General features: G+C 47.4%; 3 protein-coding genes across 12 annotated transcripts in view; 2 read left to right on the forward strand and 1 right to left on the reverse strand.

Annotated features, from left to right (window-relative positions):
- Window positions 1-3,699: 3,699 nt before the first annotated feature.
- On the forward strand, window positions 3,700-9,237 carry map7a (microtubule-associated protein 7a). Of its 3 annotated transcripts, none has more exons than XM_069711616.1 (15): window positions 3,704-4,185; window positions 4,761-4,847; window positions 4,928-5,002; window positions 5,079-5,242; window positions 5,320-5,419; window positions 5,550-5,666; window positions 5,792-5,964; window positions 6,812-6,924; window positions 7,000-7,208; window positions 7,279-7,438; window positions 7,514-7,682; window positions 7,762-7,866; window positions 7,971-8,021; window positions 8,108-8,307; window positions 8,559-9,237. In XM_069711616.1, exons 1-15 carry the CDS (start codon window positions 4,074-4,076, stop codon window positions 8,722-8,724), a joined length of 2,001 nt encoding a protein of 666 aa, XP_069567717.1. In that variant the 5' UTR covers window positions 3,704-4,073; the 3' UTR covers window positions 8,725-9,237. The 3 variants fall into 3 exon arrangements, with proteins under 3 accessions (XP_069567719.1, XP_069567717.1, XP_069567720.1); XM_069711619.1 differs by having other exon boundaries at window positions 3,707-4,185; window positions 8,108-8,297; window positions 8,559-8,652; XM_069711618.1 differs by lacking the exon at window positions 5,550-5,666 and having other exon boundaries at window positions 3,700-4,185; window positions 5,816-5,964.
- Window positions 9,238-10,902: 1,665 nt separating this feature from the next.
- On the forward strand, window positions 10,903-14,297 carry ccdc170 (coiled-coil domain containing 170). The gene is made up of 8 exons (XM_069711574.1): window positions 10,903-10,929; window positions 11,042-11,215; window positions 11,325-11,606; window positions 12,200-12,400; window positions 12,475-12,648; window positions 12,739-12,981; window positions 13,192-13,398; window positions 13,612-14,297. The coding sequence occupies exons 1-8, from the start codon at window positions 10,903-10,905 to the stop codon at window positions 13,849-13,851; spliced, it is 1,548 nt and encodes a 515-aa protein (XP_069567675.1). The 3' UTR covers window positions 13,852-14,297.
- Window positions 14,298-14,312: 15 nt separating this feature from the next.
- Window positions 14,313-17,282, reverse strand: part of syne1b (spectrin repeat containing, nuclear envelope 1b) — a 67,408-nt gene continuing 64,438 nt past the window's right edge. For 7 of the 8 annotated variants that reach the window (XM_069711604.1, XM_069711603.1, XM_069711598.1 and 4 more), the window contains 3 exons: window positions 17,174-17,266; window positions 16,506-16,564; window positions 14,313-15,034 (listed from right to left, as the gene is read on the reverse strand). In XM_069711604.1, the coding sequence (XP_069567705.1) occupies window positions 14,791-15,034; window positions 16,506-16,564; window positions 17,174-17,266 (396 nt within the window). In that variant the 3' untranslated portion in view covers window positions 14,313-14,790. The remainder of the gene's footprint in view (window positions 15,035-16,505; window positions 16,565-17,173; window positions 17,267-17,282) is intronic. The other variant, XM_069711602.1, reaches the window with a different exon arrangement.

Below are 17,282 nucleotides of genomic sequence, written 5' to 3' on the forward strand. Positions count from 1 at the left end.
TAAATGTCAGGCGGCCTGTTTGGAAGGAAATATCCTTCAACGGAAGCTCAAAGTGAAACATCCTTTGATCCATTGATCTTTTGATTTAAATTTAATCATATTTTCACTTTAAAAACTGACCTGAATTCAGACTCGCACATTTCCGTCTTATTTAATGATCTGAACGAGGCTTTCATTTTGAAAGGGAGCCGTTGTGTTGTGTTATTTTGCCGAGCTCAGGTATGCTTTAGCGACTCCTATTCAATGCAGCTCCTGTCGAAGGCCGAAGAACTCATCGTCTCATCAATTACACATGGTGGCGGTCTGTAAGCCGAACGGCGGCATCTCAGGTTGCTGCCATCCGATGAAATGCCGCTCTGAATTATTCAGGTATCCTCATTATGGGATGGTATCAATGGTCACAACACGTGAATGCTCAGAGGGAATAACACTGATGGCGTGTTAGTGTCTGTATGTTTGATGGCAGACTGACCTCACAGGTTATAAACCAGTGTTTCATGAATGTGCACCAAACTTTTAACTTCTCGTTTTCCCGCCTCATGTCTGAAAGTGTGAGTCGGTCCCGGTGACTCCGGCCTCGACACCCTGCTGAGGGATTCTGCTGTTAATTACAGGATTCAGTAGCAGCTCAGAGAGGAGGCGTCGTCCTTCCTGCAGGACAGACGTGTCAGCAGCCGTGCACGCTTACCTGCAGTCTAACATAAGAAGCTGCATCTCTGACGGCTGCTGTCATCAACACTGGCGTTCATCTCCAAGGAAGACTCTGCTGGGAGATGAAGAACTCTGAGGAGAGATGACACAGCAGAACAAACTTTAATCTGGATGATGAGGAGTTATTGTTTTGTGTGATGGAGGAATATTTAGGTGACCTCATGAATATGAATGAGCAGCAGCAGCCCGGTTCTTTGAACTGACACCTCTGTTAATGTCGTCTAGGGTGAACCACGAAGCCACTTGATACCCACCGTGACATCTGAGCCCGTGTTGGTCCAGTGTCCGCGGGCCGTTCCTGCCTGTTGCTTGTAGACCTGTTATCAGCATCTTCTTCGTGCTCCACTGAGTCTGTGGGCTCCACCTGACTGAGGTGTCCGGTGTCCTGCTAGAGCGAAGACTCGAAGGATGGGGGAGATATGGCAGAGAAGCACAGCAGCAGGCCATGATGGGTGGTGGTGGTGGTGGGTAGTGTAATTACCAGCCAGCAGGTGGGGCCCAGGTGGATCCGGTCTGACCTCAAATGACCCCAAGAATTTTTTTAATTATCCTCTGATGGCTTCCTTTATCTGTTTTATGATATGAAATGTGAAATGACAACATGGCATCCTGTATTATTGTCATCCTGTATTGTATCTATATTATTCAGTTCCTCCAAGAAATTAAAGCATATTCCAAAAATATCCACAATATTTGCAGCTGCTTCCAATTTTGCAAAATTCTGCAGATTTTTACCCCAAAACTGAAATGAAAGTTTTACATCAGTCACCTTTCAAAATAAAACTGACTTTATTACCAATAGGTGTTAATTTCCAATCATTAGGCTCCGCCCCCATTCCTCTTACCTTAAAAACAAACTGCTTTTAGCTAACTGCAACAACAGGAAGTGACGGGGTTTATGGAAAATATGGTCTTACGATGGGAATAAGGAATATGTTGAATGAGTTTTCTCCACACTTCCAGCTGTAAGAGACTGAACTTTGTTTTTGTTTTGAATAAATGTCTCGACTTGAATCCCCCCCCCCAAAAAAAAAAAATTCTGCAATCGCTGTACTTAAGTGAGGGGTTTTCGTGTGTTCAATTGATTCCAGCAATGGAAAACAGAGCGAACGCAAAAGGAAAAAGAAATCTGATCCTAGTAAAATGAATAAATATAAATATGACAAGAACAAAACGCTATATAGGAGATGATCAGCAAGAAAGTCAATACTGTGGGAAAAACAAAAAGGCTTGATAATAAAACAGGAGGAACGGTGGATGAGATCCTCTAACAAACACCGATCAGCAGGTCCGGATCTTTCTGTGATGAGCAGGTGACTTTTCATTCAGTGCCTCGCGAGTGCTCGGGAGCCTTAAGAAGTCACCTGTGAATTCTACGGGACGCATTCAGCACCTGCGACAGCACACCTGAATAACGGGACTGGGCGGGATATCCAAGCAGCGATACGCTGGAACGACCCAGAGGCAGGACAATGCTGAGTCGTAAGAAGCTTTGACATTGCTGGTATTTCGTGGCTCCTCCTTGTTGGCTGTCAATCATCATTCAGTTCATTCAATAACTCAGAAATGTCATCGCTGAACAAACGATTTGTCTGAATAGTTTTTCCTTCTGGCATCTCAAAAATGTTTCCACGGGTGTAAAAACACGTTCTCTACGTATTCTTTGGTTTTCCTGCGTCTCCTTCTCACCACAATAAGAGCAGATTTGCTCACCTGATTAATACAAACTTTTCAGTCGTACTAAAATACACACGCAATCACTTCTCCTATTTCTACTTTCAGATTTAGCACATATCGTTGCGGGTGCTAAATTGTTGTATTTGCATGTTCCCTTCCAGTATTTTGCATCTTCAAGCAGAAACGCCAAATATCACATGCATGCAGAGAAACACGTAAAATGGACAACGTGTGTTAAATTGCACATTTCAAAGACGCAATCCTCACTGCACGTAGTTAGTAAATCTGGTTGGACATTTTTATGCAGCTGGTGTGGAGTTTGCACGTGATTTTACACACGCAAACCTTTCGTAAATCAGACCCTTTCTATCATAAAAAGCGCATTATTTTCCTTTATTATTATCCTGTGTTACTTTAAAGGACACAGACAGGTGAGCAGAGTTTATTCAGAGATCTGGATCTGCTCCGTCTTTCACTTCACTGATGAACACTTCTGCCTGCAAACATAAAGATAAACTTCTGAATATTTACCTGGTACCATGTTTACCTGTTGGTACTGCAGTAATGAATGGACGCGCCATCTAGTGGCCACATTCCGCCACTGCAGTCAGCTGCACTCTGAGCCTGAGACTGATTTTAGCTCTCATTTTTTTATACCTCAATGGTTTGTCTGAAAGTTAAACTGATGCAGACATTGAAGTAATTTTATTCTCTGAGTCGTAGTTAGTTTTAAAAGGAAACTTTTACAGGTACAACTGAGTGTTTGTGCTCAACTTCAAAATCAGTCTGTAAAGCTGCAAACACCAACCTTCATTATTAAAATCAGTGCATCTGACATTTTCAGAATAATATCAGAAATTACTAATAAATTAATTTCCTGAATGCCCAAAAAAACATTTGATAAAACGCCAAAATGTCGAATTTACGATCACAAAGAACTGTGACGTTGTGATGTCACGGATCCTCCTCAGATTTAAAGTGAGAAAATTAATTAAAAAGCAGCCTCCTGCTGCTGCACAACTATTTCTCTGCAGAACAAACTGATCAGAATATATTTTAGATGAATTTAACAGAAGAAAATGGACGTCGCTGTCATTTTAAATGGCCGTTAGTTTGACTCTGGATCAGTTCAAAGAAACTGATACATTTATAAAGAAGCCTTTAAGGGCCGAAGGTGACGTCGTCTCCAAACAGAGAGCTCCCTCTGGTGGTTGGAGGAGGAGCAATTATGGGTAAAAAGCATTCATCCGTAAAGGACTGTATCACAGTGACTTATTATGTCAGTGGATATTACCCCTCTGTTGTCATGGTGATTATTCATGTGGACAGTCTGTCTGCATGTTTGTCTCTCTGAGCAGAATTAAAGTGACACCGCTGTTTTCTGTGAAAGTAAAGCAGAGCTGAAAGTGACATCTTTAAAAGGGGAGAGGGGGGTGGGTGGCCGGCAGGACCAGCTCGCTGGAAAACACCATCAGCCGAGAGGACAAGCGGCTGTTTTGTTTCCTGGTCTGAGAGACGCAGATGGACGAGCAGCTGATGCAGGAGGCAGCTCCCTGAACGGCACTCAGCGGAGCACCCGAAGGCATCTCGAAATAGAAAGTCAGGAGGAGGAGGAGGGAGAGGGAGAGGAGGGAGAGGAGAAGGAGGAGGAGGAGGAGGAGGTTTTTTTGAGTGAGAGTGCTGGGATGCCAGGCTCAGTACGCAGCATGGCTGTTCAGAAGAAGAGTGTCATCCCTCCGTCTCGGGGACCGCTGTCCACACGCACCGTCGAGAGGCAGAAACAGGGACGAAGAGCAGGTCAGCAGCTTCTATCATTCCTTTAAGATTTAAGGTTCATATCATCTGATTAAAACGGAGTCTGTCCTCGCAGCAGAGCAACGACAGGATCAGCTGATCGGGCTGCTGATGCATAACGAGATGCGGGGTTATGTGTGAGCACAGATTACATCATACAGACGATAACAGCATTTATATACGATGCGTTTGTGTTTCCTGTTGCGTTCACTGTCTCCTCCGTCTACACCTTTTTATTTTAATCTCCTGTCGGAGTCACACTGATGAGGATCGGTCAGGTGTTCTGTCCGTCTTTTCATACGCAGCCACTTCATAAAGGCTCTTTCATGTGGAGCCGACCCCTCCTCCCCCCCCGGGCCGGCCGCTCCATCACAGGCGCCTCCTGTTCAGGACAATTTGTTTTGGGCTGAAATGTAACGGCATCTGTTTACTATAATAAAAAAAAAAAAATCAATTTGGGATTTAAAACACTGTCAAATCCCCCATAAAAAAAAACCAACCTGAGAAACGTTGTGCATCAGGTGATTGAAATAAAACTCCGAGATGTTAAATGTGCAGATTTCTCTCCTCTCTTACAGAAAATGTCTCGAACATCAAACCGAACACGAAGAAAGCGCCGTGTCCTGCCCAGATGTGCAGCTCGGCTCCTCCGCGGGCGCCTACAGGTCGGCCACATCTGTTCACACCACCTTCATGTTATGTTTCAGTACAATTAGATGTCATTAAACAAATGAACTCTTTGCAGCGGCGAACGGGCCGAACATCAACGAGAGGCTGAGAGCGGCTCGGGAGAGACGAGAGGAGCACCAGAAGTTCCTCGGTACGTGAGCCTCCATTCACGGCGCCCTCCTTTCCCTGATAGCACGCATGTACATCTATTTATACTCGTGTTCCAGCCTCCCGGGAGGCGAGCAGGCTGGAGCGGGAGCAGCGGGCCCGGCGCTACCACCAACAGCAGCTGCAGGAGAAGAAGAAGAAGCTCCTGGAGCAGCGGCTGAAGGAGGAGAGGAGGCGCGCCGCCGTGGAGGAGAAGCGCAAGCAGCGGTTCCAAGAGGAGAAGGTGAGCGTCGGAGCGGGAGGGCTTTTATTTTGAAAGGGGCGCCCACGGTTTGACCGACGCGTGTTCTGTGACTGAAGGAGCGGTACGAGTCTGCCGTGCGCAGGACGCTGGAGAAGAGCCAGAGGGTCCAACAGAACCAGAGTCAGACCTCCAGAGGAAGGAAAATCAACAAGAACGGTGAGGCGGACGGACGGGCTTCCTCCTCCTCCTCTTCGTCACTGTGACATAATGTTTCTTAATAATTCATAATGCTCTGTAACACGCATGCCTTCTCTCCTGCACTGACCTCCGTGCTGCGCTGCATCAGCTCAACGCCGCTCGCCGCTCACCGCCTGGGAGGAGAAGCTGGTCAGTCGCCTCGCTGTCCCCACATGCTCTTACCTAGCCAGGAGCAGGAGTGCTGCCTGTCAGTCAGGAGAAGAAGGTACTCCACCACCTCCTCCTCCCCTCCGCTGCACTTCTTTAACCTCTTCAGACCTTTTAACGCTGCTCCTCTTCCTCTCTGCTGACTCATCATCATTCCACCGTGTCGCTCCATCACTGGTTCAGTTGTGCATGTTTGTCGCCGTGCAGTTTCATTCCACTCCATGAACAACACCAACAACACCACCACCACCCCTCTCAGAGCCTGGCAGCAGTCCAGTTCTGATTCAACCCCCCGCAGATCGTCTACCCCCCCGACTGCCATCAACATCCAGAAGAGGAGCATCAACGTCAAACAGGTAAAAATCAGCCGCTGAACACATCATCTGTGAAGTTCAGATTTCAGGTTTTAACTACAACCATGTTTCCCAAAAAGTTGGAACGCCGTTTAAAATGTAAATAAAAACATAATGTGATCATTTTGAGTCACATAAATCCATATTTATCTGAAGATAGAACTAAGAGAACATATCAAATATATTTTCATTTTAAATTTGATGGCAACAACACATCTCAAAAAAGTTGGGACAGGGTCAACAAAAGACTGGAAAAGTTGTGTAACGCAAAAAAAAAAAAAAAAAAAAAAAAACAGTGGAACACATCACAACTAATTAGGTTACATGGCAACAGATCAGTAACATGATTGGGTATAAAAATATCTTTTCAGAGAGGCAGAGTCTCTCAGCAGTGAAGATGGGGAGAGATTCACCACTCTGTGAAAGACTGTGTGGGAAAATGGTGCAACAATCTAAGAAAAATGTTCTTCAACATAAAACTACAACAAATTTGTAGATTTCATCATCTACTTTTCATAATATCATTAAAAGATTTTGAGAATCTGGAGAAATCTCTACACAAGGGACAAGGCTGAAAACCAATATTGGATGGTGGTGATCTTCGGGCCCTCGGGCAGCACTGCATTAAAAACAGACTCTATTCTGTAGTGGAAATCACTGCATGGGCTCAGTAACACTTCTGAAAACCACATGTTGCTGCCATCAAATTCAAAATGAGCATATATTTTTAATAAAACAATAACATTTCTCAGTTTCAACACTTGATATATTGTCTTTGGTCTGTTTTTAATTAAATGAGTTTATATGAAAATAATCGAGTTTTAGACCGAAAGTTTTCTTTCTGGTTCAGATCAAACCGTCAAAGCAGCAGGAGAAGGTTGTGAAGAAGAACTCCAACATCAAACCTGCTGCAGTCACACAGAGCAGAGCTTCCTCCTCCCCCTCCTCCTCCTCACCTGAGCGGTAGGTAGAACACCTCCTCTTACATCCGACTCACACTAACAGTCACCTGAACGAACCTGCTGTCGCACCTTAAAGAACGTCGCCCCGGAGATCCATCAGCAGACATTCGACCCCGATGCAGCTGGAGCTCCCGGCCGTCCCGGAGGAAGACGCAGCGGTGTGGAGCTCCGCCCGCCTTCCTGGAAACTGTCGGCCGGTCAGGACTTCAGACGAAGGTCAGCAGGAGACTCGGGGTTCATCTGACAGAGAGAGAGAAGCTTCAACCAGGACGGCAGGAGACGGAAGTAAGTCAGAGAAACACTGCGATAGATGTAACTCAGGTTTACACTGAGCTCGGTGTCCTTTTCTCCTCAGGCCCTCCTCATGCAGCTCCGCAGGAGGTCCTGCCCCGGCCCTCAGCTGGGACCACTGACCCCGAGGAGGCATCCCGGCTCCTGGCTGAGAGGAGGAGAGAGGCGCGCCTGCAGCGGGAGAAGGAGGAGCAGGAGCGTCTGCAGAGGGAGGAGGCCGAGAGGTGAGAAGCTCGACACACCTGTAAGGACACAACGCAGCATCTTCAGACGTTAAGACTGTTCTCTCTCACCTCCAGGAGGAGCCGCGAGGAGCTGGAGCGCCGGCGCGTGGAGGAGCGGGAGCGACAGCAGGCCGAGGCTCAGCGTCTCATCGAGGAGAAGAGGAGGAGGGAGGAGGAGGAGCAGAGACACGCTGAGGAGGAGAGAGCTCAGGCCATGAGGGAGGCCGCCCTCCTGCAGAAACAGGTGACGATGCAAACATCATCCGTGATGGAGGACGGAACCATACAGACCCGACCGCTCTAAATGTTCTTCATTACTGCAGAGGGAAGAGGAGCAGGAGAAGGAGCGCGCCCGGGCTGAGCAGATGAGGCAGGAGCGGGAGATCCAGGCTCAGAAGGAGGAGGCGGCGCGGGAGACCAGAAAAAAGGTTGGATTTACAAAAGGGAGTCCGTGTTTGTGCTTGATCAGCGTTCAGAAATAAAACTCTGGAAAGTTGTTCGTACGACTCATGAAAGCTGGTTTGTTTTCCAGCGGCTGGAGGAGATCATGCGGAGAACCAGGAGGACAGATTCCCCCGATACGGTGAGATTCTGCGCCCCGAGGTCTCTGGTGACGTACAGCTCGCTTACCGCTCCGGCGTCTCTTCTCTCTCTCTCTCCTCTCCACAGAAACCCGTCTCCGCCCGGATCGAAGCCCAACCCAAGGAGAACACCGAGCCCGTCGCCAAGCTGCCGCTGGGGACTAAAGCTGCGCAGCTGGGGCTGAACGACGACGACGACGTGGTTCCTGTGGTGGCCTTCAAAGAACGCCGGTCCCTCCGGACCCTCAGCGGCCTGGAGGAGATCCACCAGCGAGCAGGTGAGACGCGGTGAGCTTGCTTCGTTGCTTCACGTTTGTTCTGTTTGTCAGCTGCACAACCCGCAAGATCAGCAGTGATTTTTACACGTAAAAAAAAAACACGAACGGCTCGTGAACACATTAGAAAAGATGAGGGAGTTTGTATACCTACCTACCTACCTACCTACCTAAAGCCGGTGTTCATGTTGCAGGATGTTTTCCATCCTCCAAGTTTAATTAAATGTGTAACTAACAATACAAACCTTCTGTTCTGGATTGCAGAGGTGATCTGAGCGCGTGCAGAGGCGGCAGCAGCCTCCCACTGACTCCTCTGCGAGCCACGTCGCGACTCTTTTGTCGGAGCATGTCACATCCCCGGCGCGGACGCCAGCGCTCGGCCGCTTCTCTGTGTGTAACCCGTGGCACCAAATATTATTCCACTTCCTGAGTGCAGCAGGTCTCCGATCTGGTGACACGCGTAGACGTAGGCGGTGCCGCTGTGAAATACTTGGAGCATCCTCAGCCATCGCGTCACATGCTTTCTGCTTATTGCTGATATTTTCTTGCTGTCCAGGCGCTTCTTTCCCTCCTCGGTTCTGTCGCTGTGGGATTAGAGTAGCTCGAGCGGCAGTTTGTGCCGAGTGTTCGTGAAACTTCCCGTCTTCGCCTCGGACTCTGTAAAGTAGAACAATCCTATATCTGACAGCTGCAGGGGAACGTCGTGTCCGAAGGCTTCAGTTCGGAGGGTTTCAGAGCAGCCGAGCGCAAAGACCGCTGCTTTGTTTGGTATTGCGCAGTCACTTTGCAGAGTGTGACACTTAGAGGTTTAGTGAGTTTATTCATATTAAAGTGTATCTGATCATCAATATCTGATCCTATAGTTTAAGAAATGCTAAAGACTATCACGTTATCCTGTTCACATGTTGAAATATGCCATATTTAATAAAGTTGATACTCTGCCTGTTTTCTGTTGTTATTATAACAACTACAAAGAAAAATTAGCACATTAAAACACAACATGTACAACCAAGTTTCCAAAAAAGTTGGGACGTTATGTAAAATGTAAATAATAAAACAGAATGTGTGATGATTTGCAAATCATGTAAACCCTAATGTAATTGGAAATTGCCCAAAAATGACAAAACAACAACAAAACAACAAAAACAAGACATTAAATGTCGAAATGTTGTTTCATGAAAAATATGTGCTCATTATGAATTTGATGGCAACTTGTTTCCAAAAAGTTGGGACAGGGGCAACAAAAAAATTTGGAAAAGTGGTGTAAATCAAACAATTCTGTAGTGGAAATCACTGCATGGGCTCAGGAACACTCCCGAAAACCACTTTCACAGTGGTGCAGTGGTGTATAAGCTAATTTGAATATGATGGCAGCAACACGTTAAAAAAAAGCATGGACAGGGGCATGTTTACCACTGTGGTGCAACACCTCTTCCTTTAACAACACACTGTAAACATGTGAGAACTAAGTAGTCCAGTTTCTGAAGTTTTGAAAGTGAAAATGGTGTCCCATTCTTGCCAGTTCAGGGTCTCCTTTGTCGGGACCAGAGGAGGCGACGGTGTTTCTGGATCATGTTTATATCTGGTTTCTACTTTGCATGGTGGAGTTTTAACGACGAACTGTGTAGACAAATGGTTTTCGGAAGCGTTCCTGAGCCCATGCGGTGATTTCCACCACAGAATTGTGTCTGTTTTACACAACTTTTCCAGTCTTTTGTTGCCCCTGTCCCAACTTTTTGGAAAAGTGTTTCTGACATCAAATTTGAAACATATATTTTTCATAAAACAAAAAAGATTCTCAGTTTCAACATTTGATATGTTGTCTTTGGTGTATTTTCAACATTTTATTTTTGTTTACATTTTACACAGCGTCACTACTTCCTGGATAACTTGGTTTTATCACGTGCTCACAGTGCATGAATGTGAAGACCCACAATGTTCACGTACCTCAGAGTTTGTTAACAACGAGTTAACTGGAGCTGAAGAGGTTGAATCAGTCGTCTGTCTGCACATGCTCAGTGAAAAGCCGGAGGTCGAGTGAGGAAACATCTCCATCTACAGGCGAGGACAGCACACAGCAGGAGAACTCTTCATCCATGTCAGCCACATCTCGTGTGGTTTACAATTTAGTAGAATGAAGCATATTGTGGGATTTAATTTTTTTTTTTTTTTAAACGCCCACGCCATTCTGTGATGAAGACTGGCAGGAAAAATAAAACTCTGCAGTCTCTTCTGAGGCCGTTGATGGGCTGGTTAACACACGTCTGATGGACAGGTTGAGTTTCTGTCTGAAAGACGCAGCAGATGAAAAGGATGAATTTATTAACATTAAACAGTTTTTATACTTTTCAGGATCTGTATGAAAGTCAATTTTTCGAGACATAATTTGTTTTCTCCGTACCTTGTTGATAAACTTGCGGTGCACTTGATTTAACAAACACTGCACTAATTAACAGGCCCGTACATGCCTGTGATCGGATCCAACTTCCGGCTGTTTCAGTCGCGCACCGCTGCAGCGCCCCCTGTGGTCGGGTCTGGTACAGCCTGTGTTTAGAGTTGCCAGGTGACTTGTAGTAACGAGACAAACTCTGTCTGGTCACTTCTAATCATGGAGCTGATGGAAAACTCTGGAGAGGTATTTATATCTAATAGCTACAGATACTAAACATTAAAATTATTACTCATGTTGACAACTTTTTATATTCAAAATATAACTTGTTGTAACATGATGATTTTATAATGAGCAGAGTAATGAGAAGCAGCGTCTGAAGCTGAGGGTCGGGGTTCTGGAGGAGAGCGTCCGGTCCTGCGAGGTGGAGTGCAGGTCCGGAAGGGAGACGGTGCTGAGGCTGCTGGCAGAACTGGATCAGGAGAGGAGGAGAACCGCCAGCAGTGCAGCAGCTCTGGACTCACTCAGACTGGTACTGAAACACGTCCAGACTCTCCTCACTTTGTCTGCAGTTCACCTCCAAACATCTGCATCTCTCACCTGGTCTCATGTTCAACCAGTTGTGGTGTTGTGTCCTGCAGGAGATGGACGGCCTGGCGGCGGGAAGGCGGAGTGCTGAGGTGGAGATGCAGACTCTCTCCGAGAGGCTGGAGGCTGGTAGGAGGGTGATCGAGGCCTCCAGACGAGAGTCTTCGTGTCTGCAGAAACAGCTGGAGGAGCTGGAGAGAAAGGCCAAAGCGGCCGAGAGGAAACTCCAGATGTTTCTGGAAAAGGTGTCTGGCCTCCTGCAGGCGAGGGCCGAGGACGTCATCCCGCCCACAGAGAGGTGCGTCTTACAGGAGCTGGGCAACCTTTGCAACAAGGTGAGACATCTGAGACGACTTTGGTCGTGAACACAGGAACACAGACTCCCAGAAACACCTGAGTTTTAAATAAGTTCATGAGGAGACCGGTTGGAGTCTTTTATTATGATCACAACACAGTGAAGATGTTCTTTAACCCCGAAATGACGACACAGCCATTTGACAGGCTATTTTAGAATTTTTTTCTTTCATGTTTATTATATTTACGGGGATTTTGTTTTATAAAAACATATTTATCAATGTAGTGTTTGGCAATAAAAGGCAAAAAGTGATGTCTGACTTCTGGTTCTTTGAATAAACTACTTTAAAAGTGTATTTGAGTTATTTTTACATGTTTATTAGAATAATATGAAAATGTCCTGGAAGATCAGTTATAAATGTAAAATTCATAATATCACAATTAAAATGGTCTGATTGAAGTAAAAGTTATCAGCGAGATGCACATCAGTGGAGCTAGTTTTACTTTTAGTTTTTTTGTTCCGATTTAACTGAAAACTTTTATTTGACTTTATGTTGAAATATTTCAAACATGTCAGATTAACAGATGTGTTTCAGTGTGTGTGTAACTCTGAATGTGCTCTGTGTCTTTGCAGACGGTGTCAGATCTGGAGACGAGGCTGCGCTGTGTCTCCGAGGAGCTCGGGGAACAGTCGGAGCTCCAGCGCAGCACGCAGCAGAGGGCGAAGCTGGCAGAGCAGCAGGTGCAGGACCTGAGAGAGAGGCTGCAGGCTGCAGACGTGGAGCTGCAGGCTGCAGATGTGCAGCGTGACGGGCTGCGACGCAGCAAACTGCATGTGAGTGACGCCGAGGTCAGTCCATTAATCAGTTCAGGGACATGTACCAATGATGGCTCCCTGTGTCCGAGCAGTACGAGGAGTTCCTGGATCAGCTGACGGAGACGATGAAGGTCGACAGCATCGCCGCTGATCTGGACTTCGACATGAAGCTGAAACTCATCCTGACACGAACCCAGCAACTGATCAGACAAGAGGGAGCTTCTCTGGTGGAGAGTAAAGGTCTGACGTACACCTTGCAGAGGAAGGTAGCTTACTGCTGACACCACGGACTGCTTATGCGCAGGTTTATATTTCCGGCGATGCTCCTCTAATTAAAACACTCGCATGTCCGACAGCTGAAGACTCAGAAGGAGCAGCTGGAGAGCAAAGAGCTGCACGTCCAGCTGCTGAGGAGGAAGTTATCGGAGGTGGAGGAGGAGAGGAGGAGCCGCTCTGCGCTGGCCGCGGAGCGAGATGACGCGCTTCAGGAGGTCCGGAGGCTGCAGAGGAAGATGGAGCGTCTCCACGGCGACCTGAAGAGCAGCAGGATGTCCAACACGGAGCTGAAGGAGCAGCTCGGACACAGCAGTGAGCTGAAGGTAGAGGGGAGGCGGGTTCAGACCCCTGGTCACTGCAGAGGCCTCTCCACCTCCTGATAGGGGAAGGTGGGGGGTTCATTCTTTCATTCTTCCCAAAAATAAACGTCTAAACGTGTTTAAAGTGTTTGAGAGCATTAAATCCACCATAAATAAAGTTCCACTGAACACCAACACCTGCTCTGGTGTCTCTGCTGTGTCTGACACGACAAGCTGAGAGTGACGGAGCAGCAGAAGAAGAAAATGGAACAGCTGGAGGACAAGATGGAGCAGCTGGAGGAGAGGAAGACGACGGTGGAGAGGAATCTGAGCACCGTGACCTCCGACCTTCAGAGCCGAGAGAGGAAGAGCAGAGAGGACGAACAGCAACTCGGCAGCCTGAGAGAGAGTCTGGATCTGCTGTCGGAGAGACACAGAGAGGTCAGAGGTCAGGGGAGGACCGAGAGGTGAGGGGAGGACGGGAGAAGGACATGAGAGGACAGAGGAGTAGGCACAGAGAGGTCAGGGGAGGACAAGGGAGGTCAAGGGAGGTCAGGGGAGGACAGGGAAGGTCATGGGATGAAGGGGGACATCACAGGACGGGGGAGGTTGAATTTGACCGTTAACCTTTAGCACTTCCATCTCGTTGCTCAGCTGGTGGACTTCAGGACGTCGGTGTCTCACATGTTCGGCCTGGACACTGCAGCTTCATCTCTTCCAGACAGTGAAATCATCGACTTACTGGAGACGCTCCTTCACACTCATCATCACCATCACCTTCATCACCACGGTAACACGGCCGGGCACTGCCCTGCTCAACGTCCGCTGGAGATCCAGGACTGTCCTGACGGCGCCACCTGCAGGGAGGAGGCCGTCTCCCTTCATCAGACTTAGATTCATTCCTTTTAAATAGAGATGACGGAGCTGCATGTCTCTGCTCTGTGATTTTCATCTCCACCAACAGTTCTTGTCTTGTATCTCTATGCTGTCCTTTTCTCTTTCTGCTCTCCTCTCACCCCAACTGGTCGAGGCAGATGGCCGCCCACTTCTGAGCCTGGTTCTGTCAGAGGTTTCTTCCTGTTAAGACGGAGTTCTTCCTTCCCTCTGTTGGAGATTTTTCTCCCTTAAAAGAGGAGTTTTTTCCCCTCCTGGCTTATGTGGGAATTGTTGAATTGTTGGGTTTCTCCGTTTCATGTTGTAAAGTTCTGCTGTGAGGACTTTAATGTGTTAAGTGCCATGAAATGACCCGTGTTGTGATTTGGCGCGATATAAATAAAACTGAATTGAATTGAATGACTAAATATCTTCAGAAAACATGTTAAAGTAAATAATAAACACAAATAAACAGACTGATGTCAGATTGAGGATTTGGCATTCATTGATCTTGATGTTGTAGCTATACATACAGTTCTCATATTACCTCTGTGTTATATACACGTGTTACATAATCCTGTTACTGAACCCACTCATACAAAATATACAGAACCTCTATATAATATCCATCTCCATTCATCTGTTTAAAAAATAAAGAGCATGATGACTGAAGGTTAAACTCTCCACTCAGATATTAAAAGAATTATAAACGGAGCACGGACACAATGGAGGATGCAGGGAACCAGGACCAGAACCGCATGCTCGAACACAGGTACAAAAATAATGTCAGGTGTATGAAACGGGTTATATTTTAAGTTTGGTGCCGTCTCTTCTTTCTTCTGTTTGTTCACCGAGTGACGTGGTTGGATCCTACACACACACAAACAGATGGACGGCTGTCTCTGCAGGACAAATGGATGAGTCAGCATCCAGGTGGAGACGCCCGTCCTCGCCACGCGGCTACACTGGCGGCGGCCCGTTGGCATAGCTCAGCATCAGGTAGAAGGAGTGGGCGAAGTTGTTGGACTGGGCGCAGTAGTCCTCCTCCGACATGGGCAGCAGGAAGGCGAGCACCAGCAGCAGGAGGAGGAGTAGCTGGAGGGGCAGCGCCATCCAGAGGACGCGCCGCAGGAACGAGGACCTCCGAACCGACGCCGTCTCCAGGTCAGAAGGGGAGGAAGCGGATCCAGCGGCGCTGCGAGACCTGCTCACACACACACATGCATGCAGTCACACCGCAGCACAGACGGGGGGGGGTGTCAGCCAATCACATCGCTCGATACACACATGCAGAACTCCTGGCTGATCTGATCTGACCTGTGACATCACAACAACAATAACTCTGATCTGTGACATCACAACAATAAACCTGATCTGATCTGTGACATCACAACAACCCTGTTCTACAATAAATCTGATACGTGACATCACAACAACACTTCGACAATAAATCTGATCTGTGACATCATAACAACCTTGTTCTATAATAAATCTGATCTGATCTATGACTTGTTCTACAATAAATCTGATCTGATCTGATCTCCTGCCTATTTTCAATCCAAATAAGGTCTCAGTCCAGAGAGGTGGGAGGCGGTGCTTCGTGTCAGATCCATGCTGCAGTTCAACAGATGGATCGACATGCTGACTGACACAGACAGAAGAGGATCCTGCACACACATGTAACACGTCAGCTTTGCATTCCTCTGTAGAAGGTGTTATTAGGGGAAGACATGCTGCAGTAACCGACTCTGACGGTCTGTGTCCGGTCGAAGAATGCAAAGCATGTCGAGGCAGCAGAGAAACTTCAGCTTGTTTCATGAAGTGGTGGGAGGATCAGTAAGTTCAGAGACGGGACTTGTTCCACTTACTCATTAGATTCACAACTATCGTTTGTGCACAACAGCAGCAGTCTCTGAACTAATTGAGCCTCGTAGGCCAATTCAGGATTAGAGGTAGTTTGATTGATCGATTGATTGATTCCACTTTTTAACATGTGATGTTGAATATGGAGCTGGAGCCGACGTTAGCATAAAGACTGGGAGGAGAATAAGTAATGTTAATTAGCAGATTTAAAGTCGTCGTACAGAGTCGCGGTCGGTTCAAACGTATCTACTCTGAATAAACTGATTGATGTGATGCAGGAACACCTAAACACTCTTTCCAGGAGTGACCCTTCAACTACACGGATGGAGACCTGAGAGGAGTCACAGATGACAGACTGAGAGGGGGGTCGGGGGTCAGGGGGGTGGTGGTGGTGGTGGAGGTGGACGGTCTGACAGCAGCAGAAGAAGAAATGTCACAGAGAGAGAAGAGTGTGCAGCCTTTGCATTGTTCATTGCAGACATTTACTGGCTCGCAGGTTGAGAGAGAAGGTGTGTGTGTGTGCGTGCGTGTGTGCGCGCGTGTTAGATGTGTGTTAAAACATCAGCCCTCTGGTTAGCAACATTAACAAGCCGAGGCGGAGGAGAGAGCGTCCTGTCTGGTCGGGAGGAGGGGGGGCTCTCCTACTTACACACAGCGTCTAGACTTACAGAAGATAATGGAAGTCACGATCATGAGCTCCAACAATTTAAAACCCTTTAAATAAATAGATGTTGGACCGGGTCTCCAGGTGCATCATGGGATGATGAGTTCCATTATCTTCCGGTGGGTGCTAGAAACCAACAGAACGGTACCTGTGGCGTGGACTGCTCTCACAGGGTCCGGGCTGTGACTCACTACATTTGCCCCGTTGCTGTTTGCAATGAACAGGGGGGAGGGGGGGTTTGGGGTGAAAGAAAGAAAGTATGTTTCAGTCCAGGCAAATCAAGACAAAGCTATCGATGAAAATGAATAAAAAATAATGAAAAGAAGAGCAGCAACAGAACTGTACGTGAAGAGGAACCTGTGCTTTTCAAAGTGTGCTTTTACTTTGAAGGGGTGCAGCGTGTCAAACTACACACGGTGATGCATGACACTCAGTGACACTCAGTAACACACACAGTCGAAGCAGCGACATGCTTATTTGGACTGGAGAGAAAACGCTGCGTCATGCTACATCACTAAACTTGTTAAGGTATCTTCCTGACAGGAAGTCTACCAGGTTAAAAACTAGAGAAGAAGAAAGTTGTCTGAGAGACAAACTGTCTGCCGAGAACAGGAAGGAGGAAGTAAAAAGACGTGAATGAAGAGAACCGGGTGGGGAAATGTGGGTGAAGCGGGGTGGAGGGTAGAGAGGTGGGAGGAGAGGTCTGAGGATGACGAGGGTGGATCTGGCCTTCGGCAGGGCGTTCAGGGACTCCTGTTACTGTCTGTTACTGACTGCCCTCGCAGAGCGACGCGTGCACGGAGCGTTCAACGTTACCGATCGCCGGCGGCTCGGCGTGCTCCTCCCAGAAACCGGACTGAGGGAACCGGACGTGTCGAGGTCATCGGCCGATGACCAGGAGGACAGGTCCTGAGGATGGACACAG

Source organism: Brachyistius frenatus, unplaced genomic scaffold, assembly GCF_029030835.1.
Source record: "Brachyistius frenatus isolate BFR_SWC_R1_liver_20210118 unplaced genomic scaffold, ASM2903083v1 Contig_102, whole genome shotgun sequence".
In the NCBI taxonomy this organism is placed as follows: Eukaryota; Metazoa; Chordata; class Actinopteri; family Embiotocidae; genus Brachyistius; species Brachyistius frenatus.

Excerpts from the sequence above, each read along its gene's own strand:
- map7a (XM_069711616.1), top strand. The coding sequence starts at position 4,074 with ATGCCAGGCTCAGTACGCAGCATGGCTGTTCAGAAGAAGAGTGTCATC. Across the intron at positions 6,925-6,999 it reads TCCTCCTCCTCACCTGAGCG|AACGTCGCCCCGGAGATCCA; the intron begins GTAGGTAGAACA and ends CGCACCTTAAAG. Across the intron at positions 7,209-7,278 it reads CAGGACGGCAGGAGACGGAA|GCCCTCCTCATGCAGCTCCG; the intron begins GTAAGTCAGAGA and ends TTTTCTCCTCAG.
- ccdc170 (XM_069711574.1), top strand. The coding sequence starts at position 10,903 with ATGGAGCTGATGGAAAACTCTGGAGAG. Across the intron at positions 10,930-11,041 it reads TGATGGAAAACTCTGGAGAG|AGTAATGAGAAGCAGCGTCT; the intron begins GTATTTATATCT and ends TATAATGAGCAG. Across the intron at positions 12,982-13,191 it reads GACACAGCAGTGAGCTGAAG|CTGAGAGTGACGGAGCAGCA; the intron begins GTAGAGGGGAGG and ends TGACACGACAAG.